Genomic DNA, 25,527 nt, shown 5'->3' on the forward strand with positions numbered 1-25,527 from the left:
GCCCCTCGAGGCCCCTCCCCACATCCTCAGCCCAGTGCGGTTTCTATCATTTCAGTCCCCTTTGTTTCTGCTCCTGCCTTCAGTCCTTGCTCAGAACTTAAAAACTGTGGATGAATTGTGACTGTGATGCATTAATCCTTAATAGCTTCAAATTCCTAGCTCTTTAAAGGAAAAAATAAGGGAGCTCCAGGCTCCCCAACAGGTGATGCTGAGAGGCTGCTCATCTCAGCTGCCCCACCTTTTGGGACAACAGACTTTACTGCCAACTCTACATCCCAGAGAGCCTGCTGGAGCCTCAAGTTGTGGTTTGCTGAAGGAAGAAAACAGCTGGAAGGAAAAGCTCTTCTCCCTGAGCAGAATATTCCAAAGTTGAACAAAACGTACCATTCAAGGCACAGGAATGGTCTGGGCTCATTGTCAGGCTTCCAGGATTTGTTCCAAGGGGAGACATTTTTACAAACTGAGACTCCCCAGTGATGCTGGAAACCCAAACACAGTAGCCCAGGGTCTGCAGATGCACCAGGAAATGAAACTTGCTTCGCGCATGTGAAACAGTGAAAATTAGCTGAACGATTCCCAGTCCCCAGCAAGAGAAGGCGGATGAAAAAACACAGCCCGAATGCTGACTTTTGATTTCAAATTCTTTCTTGGGGATCTTTAAGACTTGTTAGTTCCGTAAGAGAGGAACTGCTTTCAAGCCAGAACTTCTGCCTTGGCAACCCCAGGCTGAGGAGCCCCCAGGCTGGAGCCTAAGAGAAGCCAGAAGCAGCAGGGGCCTGTCCGGACTCTCACTTCCCCTGCGCCCCATGTACCCCTGCCCTCCCAGCGCTGGCCTCACACTTCCACTGGGCCCAGAAATGAAAATAAGAAATAGAAGGGTAATTAGTCACTGTCACACACACTGAGGGGGTGAATGTGGCCTGAGCCTGGCATTTCCGGATCACCACGGCACGGCCTTTGCCAGTCTGCCTCTTGTGCAAGGCTGCTTCATGGCCACCTATTGGCCTGAAAAATATTATTCTTGCTCTCATGCTGGGTTTGTCTCCTGGGAACCATGGGCGTTTGGCCTGCCCTGATCTTTGTCTACAACTCTGAGATGGAGGTGTCCAGTTACACGGGGAAATAGGATTAGGACTAGCCCTGCCCTACAACATGTGAACAATACTGCTTTTTGTTAAAAACTCATTCACCCGCTTTGCTGGCTGCCTATGAAGAGGCCAGCAGGTGGAGGGCTAATGAGAAACTGCTCCCCCCGTCCCCCTGCCTTTGGGGAGGCAGCAGAGGGGGCATAGGGGGTGCTCTGCCTTAGGTGTCTTTCTGACAACCCCAGGGTCTCTGTGGACTTGTCCTGACCCAAGGTCTTCTAGGAGAGCATGTAAGGGGAAAGAACAGAATAGAAGGAGTCAGGGGCCAGGCTCTAAGGCAGGGAAACGGCTTCTGCACAGCTAGCGCGCTCCACTGTGCAGGCTTGGTTCTGTTTTCTTGCTTGTTTGTGGAGGTGGGGAGGAGTGGAGAAATACTTTTAATTCCACATTCATATGCTTTCCATCAAGTGCACATAGCATTTTTATAAGCAAAAGTAATATAAATGCATAATAAAAATCAGCACGTACATGCTGTTATTTATCAAACACAATTTTCCATTTAAGAATAATAGTTTTCTACTATCGAATGGCCTTAGAAAGAAAATGGCGTATACTTGGAGTGAACAGAAATATTTTCAAGGATGTTTTCTTATGGGGAATTTCATGTCCTCATCCCTGTGGGGTAACAACAGGTAGGAGCACAGCCTTCAGCGAGAGTGGCTGCCTGGGGACCCTGCCCTGCCTCACAGGACACAGTGTACAGGAGCATAGGCCTGACTGGGCTCTGCCCCCGCATCCCGTCAGAGCCCGAGACTCCCTCCCTGACAGCTCCTGAAACATTCACCTGGACAGACTTCCTTCTGTCAAGCAGAAATAGCTGAGGTCTGAACAACATGATGTGCTTTGAGCTCAAATGCCTGCTTGTCAAACCCAAGCCATGACAGATTCTGAGAACTGAGGGGGTATTTTACAGCCTACAGAGAAAACACTTGTTCACAAATATTTGTTTTCCTGGCATTAGGCTAGCTGGCTTACCATGCCAGGGTTCCTGCAGGCATGTGCCCAGCACAGCTTACTTTCATAAAAAAACAAAATGTAACATCAACAACTAACGACGGAGGATGATGGTTACCAGGGACACTGTTCACCATCTCCTCAGGGACTGCAAGCTAGTGTGAGCTTCTGGGAAATGTGTGCATAGAGCTTAGTACTGGATGCACGCACAAGGCTTTTTCCTGGACCTTCCAGGGTCCCACACGACCATCTCACAACCAGCTCCCTGGGAGGCAGCAGGGATGGACACTGGAGGAGACAGAAGGGCCTGATTAGTGGTGGGGATTACTGGTTCAGGCTTCAGGAACTCAATGGCCCGGAGGCAGTGACTCTGCTCAGCTTTGCTGGGAAGGCTGTGCAGGGGAGGCAGCGGCCCCACACCAGGGCCATACCTTGCGATGTTTCACCACATAGTAGAGGATCGGTGCCCAGCCACTGCCCTCATGCCGAGGCCGCCACACCAGTTCATATGAGTCGGTCTTGGAGGTGCGGGGCGAGCTGAGGATGATGGGAGCCTCGGCGGGAGCCCCCTGCCCTTTCTCTCCTGGACACTGCGGGGAAGCAGGCCGTGCTGATGTTGGGGGTCTGGGGAGCGCCGGTTCCCCCCTCAGCATCTGCTCAGGGCTGCCGGGTTTGGAGGGTGGTGCAGGAGGTGTGCCAGTAGCCGGCTCAGCATCCTGCCGTAGCCTCGCGGTTACGCCTGGAGGACCAACAGGAAGGAGAAGGAAAGGTTAGTCTCCTGGTTTACCTGCTGAGCTGTTGAAATGGGGAGAAAACAGGAAGAAGTCAGAGAGGCAACCTGGGCCCACCATCAGCCCGACCGCCACCCACTCTGTGCTGCCCAGTCGGGCTCCATGGAAGACAGCGCGGGTGTCCCTGTCCTGCCAGAAGGAAAAAGCAGCCTGGTCTGCCCGGCCAGGGGCTCAGGGGTGGCTTGGGCATGGCAAGCAAACCTCTCTGTGGCCTGCTTTTCTCCTGAGTCCACGTGAAGGGCATCTCCCGTGAACTAACTCAATTTCCTCTCGAGGCCCAGGAGCCCTGCGCCTTCCTTCTCGGCCTAGGCTGGAGATGGAGACACGTCCCTTCATGGTGGACTCTTACCACAGCACCATGTGGGCCTTTTGCTACTGAACATGAGACATGAACACAACTGGAAATGTCCTCTGAGAGTCTGAGGCCAGGAGGGGCAGTGCTTCCTTCAGGAGATTTCTACAGAATCTGCCAGCACCTGTCTCTCCTCTACCTGACCTTCCCCACCACAGGATACGGGCACCTGATAATGCTGACTTAGCATTGTATTGTACTCATTGCTGTATTTTTCTCAAGTCGTTTCACTTGTAAGTTTCGTCCCCATAGGGGAATTCTCAAGGGCAGGGTCTTTGCCATGTTGCTCTGCACCCCCATATTACCTCTCCCCAGGCTAAGCATGGTCACTGCTCAGTTGGCATAGGCCCCAACTGGAATGAAGCTTGCTGAGAAGGACAGACTGGCTTTTCTTCACCAAAGCACTAGAGCAGTGGTTGTCAAACTGGGTTCCACAGAAATATTTTTTTAAATACAACAATTAAATGAATTATTTTCATTAGTGAAAATCTGCACTTCTGATTTATTAAGTTCATATAAATTTGAACTTACAACTAAAAGCTACTTTTTTCTATCTTATATACTGGTATATTTGAGAAATGGATTCTCAAATGAGAATCATCATCTGGAATCTCAAACCCCTGGGTTACACTCACTTGGCCTGGAGGTTCGCAGCTGGACCACGGCGTGGGCGCTCCCGACCTCGTTCTCGGCCATGCACTGGTAGACGCCTTCGTCCTCAGGCCCCATGCTGAGCACGCGCAGGGCCCTGCGGGAGAGCTGGAGGCGCTGGCTGGAGATGAGGGGCGTGGCATTCCTCAGCCACAGCACGGAGGGCGGAGGGTTCCCGCGCACCTCACAGGTGAGCTTGGCACTCTGGCCCCAGGGGATGACCAGCTGGGAGAGCTCCATGGTGACCTCAGGGGGTTCTGCCAGGAAACCAGAGCAGGGTGAGAAGGACTGGGTCTTTCTGTCCCAGGCCAGATGGGCGGGGAGGGATGCAGTTAGGAGCAGCTCCCCCTGCCCTTCAGCTGTTGCTTTTTCCTAATGGGTAGAGTAGAGGGAGGGAGAGGTCCGACGTCTCCACCGTCAGAGTCATGACAGGCAGGCTCCAGGACTGTGTGCCCTTGCTCTGGGATCCGAAGAGCCCTGACTCTTCAGCCTGCCTCTGTTCCTCACTCGGCATGTGGCCTTTCACAAGACGCAAACCCTCCATGAGCCTGGGTTACGTTTCTAGAAAGGCTGCACAGACCAGAGAGAAGGCCAAGGAGAAGACAGTCCACAGCAGACACTCACCAAACACCTGGACGTTGTAGAGGATGACCGCTGCCCCAGGCTTCCCAACCCCATTGTCGGCCATGCAGCGGTAGGTGCCTGAGTCCTCCTCGCTGGTGGTGTCGATGAGGAGGTTGCTCAGCAGGAAGCGCGTCTTGTTGTAGCCGGCGACACTGGACCCATCCTTGGCCCAGGTGACCCGTGGGGGTGGGATTCCACTGGCCACACACTCCAGAATGAGACTCTGGCCTTTGGTGACGATGATGGTTTGGGCCTCCGGCGGGTAGATGATGCGGGCAGCCTCAGCGGTGGAGCCTGGAGGGGCAAGGAGGGCAAGGACAGAAGGCGTGTGGACCAGGATGTCCTGCAGAGCATCCCCAGGAGGCAGTCCCAGAGAGCATGGAGATGGGATCAAACAGCCATTCCGGGTCTTTCAACCTAGGTGGAGCGGGGTGTGCTACAGAATTCCCTTGGGGCTTGGTGTCCTTATCAGAAACAAGGGCTTCTTCTGCAGGGAGCTGTCATGAGTAAGAAATGAGATAACACAGAAGAACAGCAGCATCAACACAACAAATGCACAGTTAACGATGTGTGCTGGCAAGGAGAGAAAGGTGAGGGAACGGAGAGGCAATTTAGATGGTACAGATGTTTCTTTCTGCTTGCCCTCAGTAAGAGCACTGTGAGGCTGAGGATGAGATGGGAAACAAGAATCTGCCATGCTCCCAGCCCCACCCTATGGTTCTCAGGCCCAAGTGTCTCTCACAGTGAGCATCTCAGAGCTGGCCTCCGGCTGAGCTGAATGGAATCCACTGTTTAAACACGTGCATTTCTCATAGTGCAAGGTCCCCAAATGCAAATCACTATGTACTTCATCAGGACACAGCTGGGGAAGCTGTAATCTTTTTCTAACACTGCGGACAAACTGCACAGAACTCACTGAGAGGCACGTTGACTCTCCAATGTGTGCCGCTCCTCAGCGACCTTCGAGGAGCACAGGGACCACGTGTGATTCTGCTTTATATGCCAACCAGGGACAGACCCAGGTTTTCTAAAACCTGAAATTTATACAGTTTTGAAGGCCCAAAAGAGAATGGAAAACAATAGATACGAAATTAGGCCCTTCTGAGGCCTCTGTCAGTGAGTGAAGGACCACGGAAGTTTCGCTTCATTAGTTTCACAGTGACTCCATCTCTGGTGCCACCTCTAAGCTAACTCCGTGTAAGACGCCACTTCTCTGAATAGGCAGGGACTCCAGACAAGTGCATGGAAAGGTAGCTGCTATTTTCCTGTGCATTGAGAGCATGTGGGCCTCCTGGACGCTCACCAGAGGGTGGTGCTGGGCACACCTCATCCATGCAGAGAGTGCAGGCCCAGGGACCTCATGCAGGGCAGAACGGTGGCCTGGAGGCCTTCCATGTGGACGTCTGTGCAAGGCACGTGCTGTGTCTGCTGCTGAGCTTAAGACGAGACCCACTGTCCTGCCCCAGCACACACATACTGACCCATCCCAATCGCAAAGTAACGGTGAAGGAAACCTTCCAACAGGCAGGTGTGACAGCAGGCACAGTCACCTGCCAGACCCAGGCCTGAGGGCTGTGTGTTGTGAGACGCTGGCCCTGAGGCTGGCCAGAGGGGAGAGAACCCCTGGCTGAGTCCCAGGTGTTCCCCCTGGCCAAAGCCAGTGCACACAGAATTGTAGCTTGGATGTGGCACCTCCAGGTATCTACCTCCCTTTCTATCTTTGTGAGCCCTTCCATCAGTGATCCCCCCTGTCCCCCAGCAGATGGGCCCGGGCCTTACGGCGCACACGCAGCCTGTCGCTGGAGCCGGAGGTTTTCACTTCCTGGGTCACTGGGTTGTAGGCCGCACACTTGTACATGCCCTCGTCCTCCTGGCTGGCATTCACAATCTGGAGGTTCCCCGAGGGCATGATCAGGTAGTTACCTGTGGAAAGGGCAGGGCCAGGGGAAGACGGGATGGGTTTGGGTCCAGAATGCTTCACTCTGCAGCTTCCACAAAGGAGACGTGCACGGAGGGAGAGGAACAGGCTGGGCAGACACTAGGAGCTGATGTCCACCTGAGTCCCCACAAGACCAAGCCTAAGATGCTGTTCTCCCCATAAAACCTTGCAACAAGAGGGACAGAGTGCCAGAGAGAAAAGGTAACTAACCAACCAGCTAACAGACTGGCTGACTGACTAACTGCCACAACTTAGTGCATAGGTCTATGGAAGAGCATTTTATACTTTCAAGGGAGCTAGGGGAGGCTAGAAAGAAAGCAGGATTTTGAATCAGCCATGGTCTCATGCTCTGGGTCTGCTGGGTATTAACTGTGTAATGTAACTTGGGCAAGTTAATTAACCTCTCTGATCCAGTTTCCTTATTTGTGAAAAGGCTTAATGTATGCTGCCTCAGGGCCATTGTAAGGATTGAGAGGTCCATGCTGCACACATGAGAGATGAGATCATCATTCCTGCAAGCCTGGAGGAAATTGATTCTGGAGCTTCCCCTCATTCTCCCTTCCCAAAATGATGAGCAAATCTTCCCATCAGTCATAGCCATCACTCGGAATCGCCTCATTATTGCATTTTTGCTACTTGGAGAGGAATATTCTGACTTCTAACCACTGTCCTCCCCATGAATGCCACTGAAATCCTTTCTCTCACATCAGAGGCCTGTTAGGCTCTGTTTGCTCCTGGTCCACGGGTGCCATGGGCTGGTGCCCCGGGGGTGTTCAGGTTCTATAACTAGGAGGCAGATTCACAGCTCCTGGACACCCCAGCAACTAGGGTGGCATTTGGCTTCCTGGCAGGTAAAGCTATGGCTGTCAGTGCTGAGCTTTGCCCTGGTGGCCCCTCCTGAGAGCTGTGCTGTTGCCAAGCCTGGTGCCTGCCTGCTGCTGGGCCACCCAGGTATGAGCTGCTTAGCAAGTGCCAGATGGAGTGGGAGAAACCCTTGGCCCTGGTGGGGCAGGCAGGCCTCTCCCAGAGGCTGCTGCCAACCTTCTGCTGGGGACAGTAGGGATTAATGCTCTTCTTCCCCCAGTCTCCAGTTGGTTCTGAGTGGTTGGATTAGGGGTTTCACCCTTTTGAAAACAGTTTTCTGTATTCTCTAAGTTTTCTATAATGAACATACGTTCCTTCACAACCAGAAAGAGTTAATAAAAATATCTTAAAATCTAGAGTATATTTTTAAAGGTATACTTTTTTTTTTCTTCTTGAGACAGGGTCTCACTCTGTCACTCAAGCTAGAGTGCAGTGGCACGATCTTGGCTCACTACAACCTCAGCCTCCTGGGCTCAAGCAATTAAAAGGTATACATTTTGAGCTGTGTTGTCAGGTCAAGTAAGGTCTACTTGGCCTTGAGTACGGGGTCAGTTGTGAAAAGAGGCTGGCTTTGACTTCAGGGACAACCTCTTCCCCTCTGGCATTCTGTGGACCAAGTCTTGGCTTCTCTGGACCTGCTGCCATGTCTGTCCACAGTGGCTTGAGCAGGGAGCTGTGACAGCTGAGATAACTGCATTTCCTATGCAAACAGGGAGAGGGAAAAATGAAGTCCACTGCAAAGACTGCTCTGCTGCATGGGGAAGAGCTCCATCTCCTGCCAGGGAACCCTGGGGCTCCGTGAATGGGCTTATTAGGCAGCCTTCCTGTGTGTGCCGGGAGGCACAGAGCTTCCACAGGCAGCATGCAGAACCACGTGCTGAGAGCCTGGATGGAACAGCAGCATCTCAGCAATCATCTTCTGGGGCCTGAAAGGATAAAGAAATTCCTCATGCTAAGACAGAGGACTTCCGTAATGGAAGCCACCCACTTTGGGACCTTACAGGACTACATATCAAGAAAGAAGACATGACCAAGTATGGTGGCTCAAGCCTGTAATTCCAGACAAAGCGGGAGGATTGCTTGAGCTCAGGAGTTCTAGACCAGCCTGGGCAACATAGCGAGACTCTGTCTCTATAACAAATAAAAATAAAGTTAGCCAAGCATGGTGGCATGTGCCTGTAGTTCTAGCTACTCAGATGGTTGAGGAAGGAGGATCTCTTGAGCCCTAGTGATGGAGGCTGCAGTGAGCTCTGATTGTGCCACTGCACTCCAGCTTGAGTGACCTAACAGGATCCTGTCTCTTAAAAGGGAAAAAAAAAGGCAGGAGGACAGCTGGCCAGCATGAGGACAGGGCTGCTGGCAGGTTGAAGGGGGTTTGTGAGGCAGCCGCAGCTGCCCTAGCTTTGTTGAGCAGTGAGCGGTTGGAGAAGGCCAGCTTCCCTTCTGGCCTCAGCCTCGGCCTCTGGGTTCCCGCCCACTCACCTCTGGAGGCCTCCAGCCACTCTTGTTTGACGCTGTACCGGACCTGGGCTTTGGGGTGGCTCTCAGGCAGGTGGCAGGCAATGACTGCTGTGTTTCCCTCATCCACTTCAATCACGTGCTGCACGTCTAACTTGAAGTCCTCGAGATCTGTGAAGAGAAGGGAAGGTGCTGGTTGGAGGAGAGCAGAGCAGAAGTGTGACATTTCAGGGTGGGCTTGTGCTTTGGTGTTGCCAGTCATGACAAAGCTCACACCTAGGGGGATATTAGCGGATCCTCCAAGTTCTTCCTCCAGCCCCTTGTTGTCTACATGAGTTTGTAAGAATGTGGGGCCCTCATCACTGATGGGGTTCACTTTGTATGTACAAGTTGGGGGAAGGTGCAGAGAGAATCCCATCAAGCGGTGCCTCTGGCTCAGACCATCTGTTACACTGAGATGTGGGGGCAAGTTAGCTCTGCTTATCCACCCCAGAAATGGGATGGGTCAAGGTACAAATGTCCTAGCAGAGCTGTTAGAAGGCTCAGCTAACAGAGATGGAAGGGAACAATAAAAGAGAATGCTGATGTCTTTTCTCCAAGTTGATTAAGAACAGCCTTCCCAGGCTCTCCTCAGGCATCCACGATGACAAGCGATAGGCCTGAGACTGCACTTGATTGATGGCCATGGTTGTAACCAGAAGGCTGATACTTGCTGCTCAGGAGCCACACCCTGCATCACAGAGGATCCTTCCTTGGGGCTGGGGGCAGGACTCTGGATACCCTAAGGGTTTTCTAAGGCAAAGAGGAATCTGCCAGGACAACAGGCAGCGCCCCAGGGTGGCTTAATGGCAGTGGACTGTGGAGGAGCTGGGGTCCTGACATGAGGCTGTGGTCTCTGGCAGCCCCAGGGCCATCTCTCCTGGCTCGCCACCATGGGATCTAAACTGGGAGAGGATGGAGATCCATCTAGAATAAGAGCAGAATGTTTCCCAAGCAATCCAAGAGTCCAAACAACAAATCTCTCTTTGTATGAGCCAAATCACTGATGTTGCTGAGTAAAACAGGGACCACTTGCACAACAAAACTGCATGCATTCCAAGTTGGAAATCTGGTTTTCAGGATGGTAGCTGAATTTAAGAGGAGAAATAAAACTAATGGAGTATAAGACAGATGGACATATTTTACCCAGACACTCTCTTCCTAAAGGTACTCAGAAAGCCCTGGAGGCACCGTCTCCGAATGCTGGCCACACCAAATTCTGCTCAGCTCCCGGGACTGATAGCATCGGGCCTGACTACAATTTCACTGCAAGACTGCACCTGCCTCTGCTGTTGTTTCCACTGGAGACCCAGAGAGGGCTGGAATCAGGTTTCTCACAGAAGACAAGAGATAATTACCAAAAACAAACTGGTGTCACCCTAGCAGTGCCTGGTGATTAAGGTATTCAGTGAGGTCAGGAGGCTTCCCACGTAATGGAACTTCCCAGCAGCTCTTAGTCAATTCAAACCAACACAGGGGAGGAAAAGGATTTTGTTTCTGTGAAAGGATTGATGTCCCTTTGATTACAATATTAGACTGTGAACTCTTTGGGGCATGGACCGAGTTTTGTTCCTGTCTGTGTCCCCTGAACCTAACCCGGGTCTTGGCCCAAGAACACACTTGGCAAGTGTTGAATGAATAAATGAATGAATGTTAATGAATGAATGAGTATCTTGGAAGCTGAGCCCCACAAGTTAGGTACAAGATGCCCATTATGCTGCCTAGAAACTCAAATTCATAAAGTTGGTCTACATTTTGAAGAAACGGACAAGAGCCTAGCACAATGAATGTTCTATGAACATTATATCTAAGTGTGGCCAGTGGAAGTTATTTTGCAAACAGAATGTTTCTTGAGAGGCTATGCAGGATCTGAAGAAAGAAGTGAAATAGGTCTAATAAATGTGCTATAAGAAATACATGACATTCAAGGAGTGATGTGGTGGAAACAGTGATAGGATGGACATTCCATTCTCCATGATGTGCTTATTTCACACTGCGTACCTGTATCCAAACATCTCAAGTACCTGATAAATATACACACACACTATGTACCCACAGGAAAAAAAAAAAAAAAAAACTTAAAAAAAAATCAGGGATTGGTTGTCTGATTCCCTTCTATTGCCCCATTTCACTTTCCAGGCTGAACAAGCATGATGCCTGCGGGTCAAGGTGAGATCTCTCAGATTCCTTCCTATGGGTAAGTGTAGGCCTCCTGGGCTTCTAAATAATGATTTCAAAATTATTTAATGGTGTGTGTGTGATATCTGACCCTAACTAAATTATAAATTCCTGGTGGGAAACCTATTAATTTTTCACTCTTCACCCCAACCCCAAGCTCTATTGCATAGTACTGAGGACACAGCAAATGCTTTCTAAATCCTTGCTAAATACAGTTTAGAAGTCTGAGCCCAAGACAAGCTTGATGGGTGCGCAGCCTGCCCCTGCACTTGATGGGGCTACCACTTGGTTTAATGCTCTGCTTTCACCATCTTAAAATTCTTAATAATGCTTGAACGTGGGACCCTACATTTTCATTTTGCATTTGGTCCCACCAATTATTTAGCCCAGTCCTGGCTGAGCCTCTCAGCCGAGATAGCTAATGAGTTTCCTCTCAGAGAGGAGGAAGGTTTGGACTATGGGAAAGGAATTGCTTGAGCTCAACATGTTCTTGCTAAATATTGGTAACTGTGTTTTCTGAAAGCAATTCACTTAAAAAATGCAAAGGCCTTAATCCTCCTTCAGGCCAGTGCGCCCTGTACCTGCCAAGTCAGGAGGCTCCCCACAAAGCGAGCTGTGAGTGATTGTGAGCTTAGGGGCATCTGGAAAATTCCTCCGGCGCTGTGAAACATTCTCCTCCATGGTCGAATAAATCCCAAACTACTCCACCAATAGGTTTTTGTTTTTTCCTCCTCCTTTTCTTCACCTCATTCCAAGGATATTTGCCTTAAGCAAAGAATATACTTAAACCTAGCAGATCACTTTCCAAGAAAGATGTAAGCAACTGAAAGGAGTTTGGCACCAGGACGCCATCTCCGTCTTCACGGCCCCAGGCTCCTGCCCGTTGTAATTGAGGGCTTATCCAGGCACGGAGGGAGCATGTACTCTGCCAGGCACCCACCTCAGTAACCCAGTGGTAGAAAACACTGGCCCTTTTAATCCCCTCTTGGCTTCTGCTGCACCCTCTGACAGCTGCTCAGCTGGAGACAGAAGGCTGTGCAGTGGGGGAGCATGAAGCTGGGCACTGGTCAGCCATGCGGCCAGACAGCCCCTCTGTTCTGATGCCAACATGTGCACAACAGCCTGTGCAGGCAGGACGGAGGGCACCCCAGCTGGACATCCAGCTCCCCACAAGCGGCGACTGGCAGGCGAGCCTTCCTGGCTTCAAAACAAATAAGCAGCAGTTTGGTTCTTGGCCCTGTCCGTCCTACCCCCATCCCTGCTCCCCCCCTCCCCCCATGCCTCCTAAGCTTAAGCCTTAGCTTAAAACACTCCCAATTTGGCTGCTCGAGTAAAACTTGAGTTTCACTAAGGGATCAAAGGCAGAATAATGAAGTGATGAATGATCTGAAAATCAGAGGACTCCCTTTTTCTAGTGTTTTTGGACAGGAAGGGGGGCCAGGGAGGGGTGGGGAGTTCATGATCAATAAGAGCCTAATCAGCCGTCAGACGGGGCAGATGCAGAGAGGAGCTCTAGCTGGCGCATACGAAGGAAACCAGCCTGTTCCCAGGCCCCTTTGTCTGCAAAGCCGGTTTCCTGGCCAGTCCCTGTGCTGCTCAGCGTGCTTCACTGGAAATAAGGGACGGGCCCTTCAATTACAAATGAGGTTAGCAGGCCTCCGCTGCAGAAAGATGGATCAGGTTTCATGGAGAAATGGTTTGACAGGACACCTGCCCTTGCCTGTTGGCTGGTGTGTTTGAGAAATCCATTAGAGGAATGTTTTTGCAGCTTTAATCCTCTTACCTTCCCTCCCCTCACACCCTTTTTTCGCATCCTCTCTTTGTGCATTTTCCAGCTACTTCATTAACTTGTCCACATTAATCAAATGCTAGTAGGCCCAATCTTGTTTCTCAGCTCCCAACAGGTCAGAAGTCCTGGTCTTTGGGGCCATCTCTGATCAGGTTTACGGACCTTATTTACTTGTCACAGAACTTCGCGATTTCTGAGAAAGCCCATGATATTTTGGGCTCCATATAGACCCCGGCCCAGTTCCTTCCTTCTGGGAGCTCAGTTTCCAAAGGGAAGAAGTACACTCTGATACATCACTTCTGTATGATCTCTGAACACAGAGGTTACAGGGATGTATTCAGACACACATCATATAATGTACTCTGTGCTTTCTCTTCACATTCAAAGGGCGCATCAGGCACAGAACCTTTTGGCTATGGGAAAAACAGAAAGCAAATTAAAGACTGTCAAAGGTACACGGATGTGGCTGCCATCAGCAGGATCACATGTGAAACTGCAAACTGGCACATTTTATCTTGAGTGTCTCTTGAATTTCTTTCTCACCACCTTCCAGTATCTTTCCTTTATTACTAAAAGGTTCGACAGAGCTATGAATTAAATTACATTTGGTGTATCTTCATGCATTCTCATAACACAAATTGTCAAATATTAATTGTAAGCTTATCCCCCAATTTTCATGGACTTTACGTGTCCAACTACAGAATGTGTTGGGTCTCAGTTAAATGCCCCAGGTCTAAGCCATAAACCTAACAATCACTTCCAAGGGAGTTCTTCATTCAGTCTTCTCCTGCATCCTCCTTTAAGCTGCAAATCGAAGCTCGATTCTGTTTGAAGAAAGAAGAGAAGATGCCACCATCCGCTGGATGCTGCATGGAGTTACCAATATCCCCATATCCATGAGCTCTGCTGAACGCTTAAAGAAATTTTGGCCTTGTACCCATGCGGGTACTTCTCACATACAGTCCTCTCCTACCCTTCGCCTGTTCCTGGGGATCACAGGGCAAGCCTGCACTCCTCTACAGAGGGCTGGATGGGATCCACCAGGTCATGAGGCACCGCATGGGGCTCACGTGGCAATGCTGCCAGGATGGCTTAGCAGCCTCAGGACCACTGACAGGCTTCTGGGCTGATGGATAATTCTATTCCCCAACTGTCACAACCTGCAAGCCTCAACTTGTCCCTGCAGCAGCTTACTGTGCCTGTGGCTAATGCTACAAAGCACAAAGGATTCTGCCCTAATGGAGCACTACTCAGTGGCATGCTGATCCTTTGGTCCTTCCCTGCACCTCAGTCCCTTTTTGAGAGACACCCAAGGTGCAGGAGAAGTAAAGTTACTAAGAGTTTTCTCTGACCTGGCTCATGGCTATCAGAGAGACTTGGCTATAGAGTCTGAAAAGACAAAGCGTCCTTGACACTCCTCGCTATGTTGCCTCTGGCCAATATGGGGGCTCGCCTGTGTCCCAAACTGCTTCATTGATGGACAAAGAGTCCCAACACAATTCTCGACCCCCAAGTCATTTGAGGAACCATGGCTTGGCATGACCCCAAGGTTATTCCTCTGAAATAAAATGATCTGCAAGTGAAAAGCCACGGCAGTTATCTGCTGAGGATGTGGGACAACTACAGAAGCAGAGGAAAGGCTGGAGCCTCATGGTGCTCTCATGAGGTCAGAAAGCCTGGCACCCGGTGAGTGGCTGGGGTTTACTGTGGGCTGGGCACGCATCTCAGAAGCCATGCATTTGGGGTAGTGAATAAGTCTTTCAGCCCTGGCACATAGACCCCTGCAGCCCACAAAGTGGGACAAAACCAGCATTTGGTAAAATACCATCCCTCCAGTCATCATCGAGTCATTCATTTAGCAAGCCAGGTGCTGCAGAATTGTCTGTTATGCCAAGCACTGCAGAAAATACAAAGAAGCAAAGACATAGCTGCTAACCACAGGGAGCTTTCAATCACATAGACAAGGCAGGACACAATAATTCACAAGCGTGGTGTTCTCCAGCGTAGTCCTCACCACCTCCACCAGCACTCCAGCCTAAGTCAACACCGTGACCTACAGAGACACTTAGAAACATGGCTGGCAGAGTGAGTACTGCTCCTCCCTTTGCAGGCAGGGAGACTGGATAAATATGTTTGCTCTCTTTGGGATTTTTTTCTGCCTGTCCAATTGCACAAATAATTTTGGCTCCCAAGCTCTCTCCTGACAACCATGGAAACATGACATGAAATTTCTCAAACACACTTTCTGATGAAAGCAAGGCATGCTCTTTTGTATTTAAAGAAAAGAGTTTCCATGGGGAGGAGGAAGAAGAAGAAGAAAAACCAAACCTTTGTAGATGCCAAACACATTAGTTGCTAAATCTTGTTTCTGTCTTTTCCTTTCAGTTGAGAGTTGAGGTGGGATTTACACCCAGATTTGAGCAGTGAAAGAAAGCTGAGATTGGAGAAGAGATGAAAGAGACTGGGGGATGAGGGCTGAAAATCAAAGTCAAGACAGGAGAGAGAAATCTGGGGGTGGGCAGGAGGGGAAAGCAGAAGGGAGGAGTGGGAGAGGAAGCAGGAGAGAGACTAAAAAGAACCTATTTTGCAATGTCATTAAATGATTTGCAATGAATTGGCCTAAGGCTTCAGGAATTTCTTGGCTTGAACCAATTAAAAATATTTTATTTTTAAAAAAGACATAAGAGAACAAGAAATGCGATTAATCCTCAAAGACAAGTCAAGGATGGAGCCATGTCTCCACTGGGTCTGGCAGCCAGATGAACACAGAAGATGCCTGGTCTGTAGACCATCTCATCTACCCGACTTCAGGGCTGCTCTGAGGTAGGGCTGGTTAGCAGAACTGGGGAGTTTCTTTTGGACTAGTTGAAGGAATGAAATAGTTAGGAAAAAAGTATACTGAAGAAAGAGAAGGAAAAAAGGATTTACTTGCCAGCAACCCACATCACACATATTTCTCTGATCAACCAAATATAAACTATAAACTTAGCAGTGGGAAAATTAATGTGAGTCCTGGTGGTCTGGACTCATCACAGCCAGAGCTGGATCCTGGCACAGCCTTTGGAAGGGCTGGCGGCCTGTGCAAGAAGAGAGGGAGGAGAGAAAGCGGAGGCTGCGGAGCTCAGAGAGAGAATGAGGATGGCCGTTTGGTGTGGCCCTGAGGAACAGAACTCCAGGTGGGAGACACAGGGCAGTGAGGCCTGCTTTTTCTTCCCACACACCTGGGAACTGCATTCTCCCATCAGCCTTGGTGGCACCAATCCCATCTACCCACTCCGAGCTGCCCCTTGAGGTATATGTGAGGACAGTGGTCTCCAATCTTTGTGGCATCAGGGACCAGTTTCATGGAAGACAATTTTTCCATGGACCAGGGGTGGGGAGACTGGGGGGGATGGTTTTGAGATAAAACTGTTCCACCTGAAATCATCAGACATTAGTTAGATTCTCATAAGGGGCATGCAACCGCCCCTCACATGCACAGTTCACAGTAGGGTTCACCCTCTAATGGTGAACACCCTCTATTGAACTGCGAAACCTATTCTATTCTATTCTATTCTATTCTATTCTATTCTATTCTATTCTGTTCTGTTCTATTCTATTCTATTCCATTCTATTCTATTCTATTCTATTATTCTATTCTATTCTGATAGAATCCAATGCCACTGCTGATCTGACAGGAGGTGCTGTTCAGATGGTAATGCTTGCTGGTCCACTGCACACCTCCTGCTGTGCGACCTGGTTCCTAATAGGCCATGGAGCAGTACTGGTCTGCTGCCTGGGGGTTGGGGACCCCTGTGTTAGGTCATGGAGCCAAATTCACTGGCATCTCCCTGAGGTTCCAGAATTTCCTCCAAACATCTCAGTTTCTTTCAAATGCTGTTTTATGCTTCTGACATTCATCAATTTTTCTAAACCTTTCTTGAATCCATTTGTATCTTCATCCTCTTTGTATCCTGAGTTCTTGCTTTATCCTTTCTTATATACTTCTTGAAAACTTTTTGTATATCAGAATTTGAAAAGGAAATTCAGAAATTGTTAATTTACCCTCTGTATGCCCTTTTTGGTCTTCTAGACCTCAGACATGTTTTATCTGGGAGTCTTCCTCCTTCATGATATTCACAGAAGGCCTGTGGTGTGCCAGGCCCCATAGACAGCACTGTGGTCACAGATAATAACAGTTCCTACCCTACTGGTAGACAGACAAGGAAGGGCTGTGGAAGCAAAACCAAGGCACTAAGGAAACCGGGAAGAGAACCTACTCCAGACTTGGAAGTTGAAGGGGTCAAAAAACATTCCTAGAGAAGATACTTGAGTCTTGAAAACTGAGAAGGAATTAGTAACCCAAGGGAGGTGGGAACCTTCTGAGGATGGGGATGGAGAGCAAGATGCTGCCAGCTAAGGGACCACCATTCTGAAAGCTAGGAGAAAGTGCGCGATGGAAAGTGGGCCTGAGGGAAAGGCTGCAAGCACCTCGCTATTAATCACAATCCTCCCTATAGGAAAAGAAACGCTGCTTTTACTTCAGCTAGTTTTTTCCTTTTGTTTACATTTTTTCTCATTATGAAGTGATCATCCTTTAATTTGGATGTGAACACTACGTCTAATTAGCAGGACGGACTCACTGTTCTATAAAGCTCAAGATTATTACCAGACACCAAAAATGGCTGAAAGTCTAAAAACAAAGTCAAAGTAGAAATTGCTCAACTTTTCCACACACACACGAGAAATAGGGGATGCTGAGGTGTGAAGCTGTTTTTAAAAAACGAGGGAACCGAGGACTCATTTGCTCTCTTGGTTTTCATTTTTGCTTTAAAGGAACCATCTTGCACCCTGCTCCTTAAAGGAGTCCAGTGATTTCAAGCCGGCAAATCAATCTTTCTCTTGGCTTCTGGTGCAAAAGGCTCCTCACACTGTGTTTTGGCTCACTGAATCAATATACTACATGCCCCTTCCCTTTTCTCTTAGCTTAGAAAATGAACCCAGGATTGTATTTAATCATTTGCCTGTGAATGCAAAGAATGAATTGAGGACAAGGGTGGAGTGGGTTAAGAGTCCTTAAGGGTGTCCTTGATAGAAGATGCACTATGAACTTGAGGTCTATTTGGTAAATAGTGACCTCTGATAAATATAGAATGGGATCCCTGGCTGTTTGGGACAGACATTTGCTGCCAAGATGCTCTGAGCAGAACTTACACCACGGATCTGTCTGGGTACTTGCACCAGGGCTAATAGGATTAGAGTGGCCAACGCCATTTGAAGATTTCACCAGAGTATCAGGGACAATTCTTGTGAGCTATGAATTTCTGCCTGCATCCAGTAGAAAACAGAAAGCATTGATGTAACTTTGCCCTAAAGCTATAGGGTATTCCTTGTTCATTTCCTATTAAGATGCTCAAGTTGCTCAGCACCTTTTGAATCTCAGCCATCTTTCAGTCATTTTCTTGCCCAGCTGGCAAAGTAAAATATACATAACTTATGGTATGGAACAACTAAATTTCAAGCTCAAGCTGGCTCTCCTTTTCCAACTCCATCCCCCTGTGTGGAGCTGTCTCTCTGGCTCTCCCAGCCAAGGCAGGCTCACACTCCTCTCCAGCTGCACATCTCCTTCCCCTCCTGGGGCGGCTTAGGAAGCCACCTGTGTTTTCTTTCCCTCCAACCCTTCTTCTCACTGCCATCCCTTCATCCCAAAGCAAAAAGCTGTACAGGATTCCCTGACGCCCAAGCCAACACACAAATGTTTTTCCAATTTGGAGCAAATGGCTCCTCCTGTTTTGTCAGGGAGTCACTGGCTAAGTGAACCAGACGGGGGCGGAAGTGGGGAGTACCGGAGGAAACACTCTGAAGCTTCTTTCTTAATCAGAAAGTGTTCATACCCAAAGAGAAAAGAGATGAGGAACAGTGAGAAATGGGGTGAGTGGCAAACAAGATGGAGAGAGAGAGACAATCACCTGGTGGCTAGATTAAGAATTCGATTTATAGTCCCAGCTACACGGGAGGCTGAGGCAGGAGAATGGCGTGAACCCGGGAGGCGGAGCTTGCAGTGAGCTGAGATCCGGCCACTGCACTCCAGCCTGGGCGACAGAGCGAGACTCCGTTTCAAAAAAAAAAAAAAAAAAGAATTCGATTGAGTTCACCATGGAAATATCTCACTATGGAAATAAAACTTTCTATGGCAGTATCGGTGCCATCCCAGAAACGCAACGGGGCCTCGGTCTGAATACGCAATGTTAAGAGCTGAATTTGGTTGTTAAAGGTCTGAGAAAGGTATGTGAGGACTCAGAAATTAAAAATCAAGGTTGTCGTGTACACATTCTTCAAGGCTCACCTCCTGAGTCTTCCGCAATTCCCTGAAATGGAAATGAATCCTTGCTAGCCTCCAAGCGCCCATTAAAATCTGTTCACATCTCTGTCAGGCAACTCACTGCGCTGCCTTGCTTTATGACTAATGTGTTAACAAAGTCCACCTTCTCCATGAGACTGAGAGATGTTCAATGGCCAGGACCAGATCTTACTGTGCCCTGTTAGAAATTCTAAATGCTTCCCAATTCTTAGGGCACCAACATCCAAAACATCCAAATATAGGAGTCAGCACTGGAGAATGAGTGCTTTGCTGTTTTTCAAGTGGGACTCATGAACTTTGGTCTTGTCTTATTTAACAGAAGCCTTTAGAAATAGAATGCATTAAGTTGGAAGGTACTGAGGACAAAATTAAACTAAAGACGTAGATTGTTAATTGGAGTAAGAAAATATATTCTGGGAAGAAAATTACAGTGACTGTTGGAAATGAAAGACGAATTCTTTTTACTGATTGAGTTCTTGCTTGCTTGTTTCTTCTCTCATCCTCTCCACCCTTACACTTCACCGAGGAGTTGAGAAAAAAAATTAAGATATAGGTTTTATATATATATTTAAAAATCAAGACTAGGGGAAAATTAGGAAAGGATGGTCTTAATAAGATTGCCCAAATTAAACTACAATTTTGCTCTGAGACACCTGTGGCCAAAGAGAATCCAAACAATATGCCCCTGCCAAGGTGAGAGGGCTTCATGAAGCTGTTTCTGCAAACAGTGAATGCATCTCTGGTAGGGGCTAGGGCAACAGGGTCTCTGTATCTGCATCTTCCAAAGGCGCAGCTCCACCCAACGCTGAAATGCAAAGCATCCTGAGGTTTGGATGGAGTTCATGGCTCCATAAAGTTAAGGAATAGCCATTGTCCTGGCAGTGTGGAAACATCTCTGTCTAAAGGTGCCATTAATGATTCTGGGAGCTGGACTTAGGGAGAAACTAATTTCTTCACATTGCCTCCAAAGAGACATATTCCAAAAGAACTCCAGGCAGGTGGTGTATTTCAGGTGGACAGTCGGGGACTGTGATGGCTAATTTCCTGTGTCAACTTTGCTAGAAAATCTTTTACTTTGAGTAAAATAATTACCCTCCCTAATGGGGATAGGCCTCATTTGATCATTGAGAGTATTAATAGCAAAGACATGTTTTCCAGAGAAGACGACAACATAGAAAACATGCCTGAGTTTCCTGCTTTTACCCTCAAGACTGCAATATCAATTCTTACCTGAATCTACAGCGTGCATGAGCTAATTCTTTAAAACAAATCTTTGTATAATATATAATTATACATAGACAAAATTAAATACATTACACATATGTACATGTATTATATGTATACATATATACATATATATGTGTGTGTGTATATATATTATTGGGTCTGCTTCTCTGGAGAACCCTAATACAGAGATAAAGGAAGCTAGAAATATTTTAAGAAAGAAATGTCTACGGTGGTCCTTAATGGACTATGGACTATTCTAGTTCACAGTCAGAACCTAGATGACCTTAGTGAAGTATGTGATGGGAATTAGAGATTAGGGGGGCTGAGCAAAGAGACATAGCTTCTGTTTGTAGAATTCGCCATGCTGAAGGCCAGGGTCAGTCCAGCCTGTCAGTGCAAAAGAGCAGCTGTCCGTATGGGGCAACAGCTGAGTGGACAGCAGAGAACCCGCAGGAGCGTCAGTGAGCAGCTCTGCGGGCTACACTGACAATGCACCGTGACACCGTAGCTGCTCTTGAAGGCGGCTGGGGGTGGGAATCTGAGTTAGAGAACACATGTATATAAGGACTAAGAAAGTCGCAGGACATGGGTTAGTTCTCTCTTTATAAGAAGCCAGCCCTCTATTGGTTCTGGTTGTGACTGGAAGCTCTGCCACCCTCTGGACTGTCTTCCTAAGAGTCACTCCCAGAATGGAGCTGGGCAGCACAGGACTGGACACAGGCTTCAGAGCCTCCAGAAAGGAGACACTCCAGAAATATCTGACAACTACATGGGCAAACAAATAAAGCCTGGGATTTCTAAAATGCTCTCAAATACTAATATCATACATTCTCCCATTTAGACTCAAAAAACCCATGAGACTGCTGATGTAATTATTGTGTTCATTTCACAGCTGTGGCAGTCTAAAGACCAAGTGATTTGCTGAAAGTCATGGAGCACTTAAGTGGCAGAGCTAAGGCTTAAACCCAGAATTTAAAACTTTTTTTTAGCTTCTTGTTTTTTTCCATTATACCAGTTTGGCTCTTCATTTTATTTGTGGGTTAAATTAAATTACGGTAACAAAGAGTCCCTGGTCACTTTGGACATTTTCTCAAAGTCAGAGAGTCATGAGGATGAGTGGCGAGAGGGACTCCTTCCTTTCTTGTCAGCCACCTCACCTGCTGATCTCTGATGCCAGAGACGGGGTCATTCAGGAGTATATGCCTGGCCTTGGCACTAGGAGGCCTTAAGGAGTGGTGACCGATCTGTTCACAATTACACCAGCTGCAACTTAAGACTTCACATTAACTTGAGGACTAAAATTCCCAAGTTTAGAATTATAGGTAGCTACCTAGTTACCACCTGTTTTATTTCCAGCTACCAGTGGGACCTAGGGATGATGGGAGAATAAAATTATCAAAAAATTTTAAAAGTTAAAAATAAATAATTATTAATGGTTGACTGTTAGAAGTAAGGGATTGAGAACAGCTCTCCCATTGCCAGCTCTGATGAGTCGGTTGTGACTCCTTGCCATGCTGTGTTGAGAACAGGCCTGAGGTGGAACTCAGGGTTCAGTACGAAGGAGTGGAGTGCTCCCTGGCAGGTGGCAGGGTCTGCGGATGGTTCAGGAGTGGAGCTGAGCTATGTAGAGCGGTTGGCTGCCTGCTGTGAGGCTTGCGAAAAGGGAAAGGGAAGTGAAAGGAAGGAGTTCGAAGTTAAAAGTATTTCAAAAACCAAGAATTAGACAAGATGATCTAAAGCGGGGCATTAGTAGCAAGAGACATTTATTTTTTAAAAAAGTTTAGGTTAAATAGGAAATAAAAAACCCTTCACAGAGGAGAGCGAGATGGGCATCTCCACAGAGCATGCAGCAGCCATTACCCACATGGCCAGGACAACCCGGGGTGGAGGGAGGGAGACAGCAAAGGTGAGACTCTTCAGGTGATTCAACTTCTGACTTCATTTTACTGAAAATCAAAAGATGATGTCACCTGGGCAGGGTGAAGTACAAGTGGACCCTCCAGCTCCCAACACTGGACCAGAAAATTATTCTGCTAGAGGCCTCCTCCCCACCCCTGAATCCTCCAGCCTGGTCCTAGGCCCCATGACCTATAGCTCCCAGTGATTTCTAGAGGCTGGATGCAGGAGGCAGCATCTTGCCAGGTAGGCCAGACAGCAACTGCTTTGTGCAAAGATGAACATGAGAAAGCATGGAGAAGAGGCCAGAGGAAAAGGAAGCCTACCATGCTGAGTGTGTGTGGGTGTGCATGCGTGTGCACCGGCAAGCCGCTGCCCAGTCTTTCCTCTAAATGCAGACCGTGCCTTCGGTAATCCCGTCTACCACTTGGCCTCCCTCATACATCAGCCAACCAGCAAAACACAGCCCCTATTCTGCTCAGGAATGTGCTTTCAGAAACTTAATCTACTGCTGCGTCTGGGCCAGATCCCCCAATGGCATTAACCCAAAGACAGCACCCCTTTCACTTGCCCCCACCCGCCTGCCCGCCACCTTGTTGCTGCCTCCTGCAAGCTTTGCAGTTCCACTCCACCAACTCCCTCTTTTCCATGACACAGCCCCCCATGCCTGCTCTCTCAACTTTCAGCACTTCTTCTTTCTAGTCAGGCCCAAACATTTCGCCTTCTGATTCATGTCTAAATGACAAGCCAATAGTTCTTGGCTTTCAAATAAGCCCAGCTCGGCTTCTGCACAAGCCCCTTCTTCTCTCACTGTGCCTTCTTGGGTTGCAACCAAACACTTCCCTTTGTCCTTTCTGCCAACCACAGATCCCCTCGAGCACCAGAGAAAGAAGCGGCCAGGAATATTCTTAAAATGAAGGCTAATAAATTGTCTCTCCTCACACAGATACACCTTGAAGCAGAAGGAGGGCTCCAAGATAAATCTTCCACTCTCCAATTCTCCCTCTCCCAAACAATAAAAGGTTCAGCCTGGCTCCTAATTAGGCCAAATGAATGGTTATGGTCTTGAGTCTCCACAGCCTTGTGCTGCCCATTTGCAGATAAAACCTCCCTGTTGGATGAGCAGTGTTGCTTTTTAAGGGCACACGCGTTGCTAAAAGGCACATCTCATTTGTAATAATCAACAACTGGAAGTGCCCTAATTGCCCAGCAACAGGAAAAGGGTAGAATTCTGGTAGATGTTCTAGGACCATTAGTAATTACGATCATAAGAACTGACAGGGGCTGGGAGGGTGGATTAACTAGGAAGGGGGATGAGGGGATGTAGGGGATGGTTACATGGATGGACATACATGAAAAATGTATCAGTTGTATCAGTTGTTCACTTAAGATTAGTACACTTTGTGTACTTTACTGTATGCATTTTATTTCTTTGTTTTTTTGGAAACACATCACATTTGTAAGAGGCTTGCTCACCCCAGCCTTGGCCTCTTGGGCTCAAGCAGTCCTCCCACCTCCGAGACAGCTAGCAATACAAGTGCACGCCACCATGCCTGGCTATTTCTTTCTTTCTTTTTTTTTTTTAATTTTTGTTCCTAGGCTGGTCTCAAAATCCCGACCTCAAATGATCCTCCTGCTTCAGACTCCCAAAGCGCTAGGATTACAGGTGTAAGCCATATTGTAATAATTATCTCTGATCTCTATGTGCCAGGCCTTGTATGCATTTTATACTCAATAAAAAAGTAAACATGGTCATATGGCCAATGGAGAATGCTTATCATACAACATCAAGAGAGAGAAAAGAACCTGTATATTTGTTGTATCATCACAAAATAAAAACATGAGGAGGGACAAAGACTGGAAGGGCATACTCCAAAATGATAGTGGTGGTTATATGAAGATAGCAGGCTTAGGAGAGATTATTTTCTATATATCCTAAACATTCTATAATGCAATTACAATGTGAAAATATGAAAGTGGAGGTGGGAAGGGTACAATGATAGGAAATGTAGTTCTGACCTCAGCCCTTCTTGACTTGATGAGATGACCTACCTCTGCACCATCTACCTTCCTCACCCAAGCCTCAGAGCAGCCCCCGCCCAACAAGCACAGCTGGAAGGGAAGGCCTCCTCCTTCCCTGAGCACTCACAGGCTGCTTCCCAGAGGCCGGGCACTCAGATTCCATGGGTGCTCCTTCTGCCACAAAGAGGAGTGGCTCCATTGTGAGGGGGTGCTCCGAGATGCAGCCCAGCGTCAGCCTGGCTCCTCAGGGAGACAGCTGAGGACACACTCTGCCTTGCCTCTGAGTAAAGGGCAGGGCTGTTTGACTTTCCCACGAAAAGAGGAATCCTGATAGCCTCCATTCCACTGACCCCTAGAGTGAAGCTCCTCCAGGGATCTGGGGACCAGAGGGCACATAGGGGCTTTCCTCCATTCCCTTACTGCTTCTCCATCCCTCCCTACCCTCCTCCTGGGACTCAAGCTTCACACACCCAGGGAACCCAGCTGCCTTGGATGGAGGGGCATTTCAAAAGTTTGCTGCCTTAGGTAAGCCCCATGATGCAGCACTGCCAACCTCCTGGAAGCACGCCATCCACAAGGGTGATGATGATGATGATGATGATGATGATGGCGACGTGGACGCCCAAAGCAGGGCTTTCAGGGATAAGGGGGTGCTGCTGAGTCATGAGGCAACAAGCCCTGGAAATCTTCTCAAAGTTTAAATCCAAATACCATTAAAGTCTCAACAAGTTTCCCTATTTTCTATACCTCAGGCGCCAGGAAAGGGGCCAAACTGGAGGCAGTTCTTTAAGTTTCCTGGCCGCAGGCTCAGCATATAAGAATGGGTATCAGGGGTGCTCTCCAGCCTTCAGTGGTGTGTTGAATCCATCACGTCTCATGTGCCCATACATACAATGGGTAGAAAATCATAGTATATGTGTTGTGTCTGGAACACAGCACACCAAGTGGCAGTCATATGCAACTGTAGGACGTCTATTTACTCACTTCCATCTAGCCTCATACAATGGGTCCTCGTAAGGTAGAATAAGTATAATGGCAACTAGAAACACCTGTCTTGGGCCGGGCGCAGTGGCTCAAGCCTGTAATCCCAGCACTTTGGGAGGCCGAGACGGGCGGATCACGAGGTCAGGAGATCGAGACCATCGTGGCTAACCCAGTGAAATCCCGTCTCTACTAAAAAATACAAAAAACTAGCCGGGAGAGGCGGCGGGCGCCTGTAGTCCCAGCTACTCGGGAGGCTGAGGCAGGAGAATGGCGT

General features: G+C 48.4%; 1 protein-coding gene across 1 annotated transcript in view; it reads right to left on the minus strand.

Annotated features, from left to right (window-relative positions):
• The window catches only part of BOC (BOC cell adhesion associated, oncogene regulated), a 75,992-nt gene that overhangs the window by 9,650 nt on the left and 40,815 nt on the right, over positions 1-25,527 (minus strand). The window contains exons 5-9 of the mRNA XM_011977210.1: positions 8,803-8,949; positions 6,297-6,440; positions 4,518-4,811; positions 3,878-4,150; positions 2,531-2,838 (exon numbers count right to left, since the gene is read on the minus strand). Of these exons, the coding sequence (XP_011832600.1) occupies positions 2,531-2,838; positions 3,878-4,150; positions 4,518-4,811; positions 6,297-6,440; positions 8,803-8,949 (1,166 nt within the window). The remainder of the gene's footprint in view (positions 1-2,530; positions 2,839-3,877; positions 4,151-4,517; positions 4,812-6,296; positions 6,441-8,802; positions 8,950-25,527) is intronic.

This window comes from Mandrillus leucophaeus, unplaced genomic scaffold, assembly GCF_000951045.1.
Source record: "Mandrillus leucophaeus isolate KB7577 unplaced genomic scaffold, Mleu.le_1.0 Scaffold1745, whole genome shotgun sequence".
Classification (NCBI taxonomy): domain Eukaryota; kingdom Metazoa; phylum Chordata; class Mammalia; order Primates; family Cercopithecidae; genus Mandrillus; species Mandrillus leucophaeus.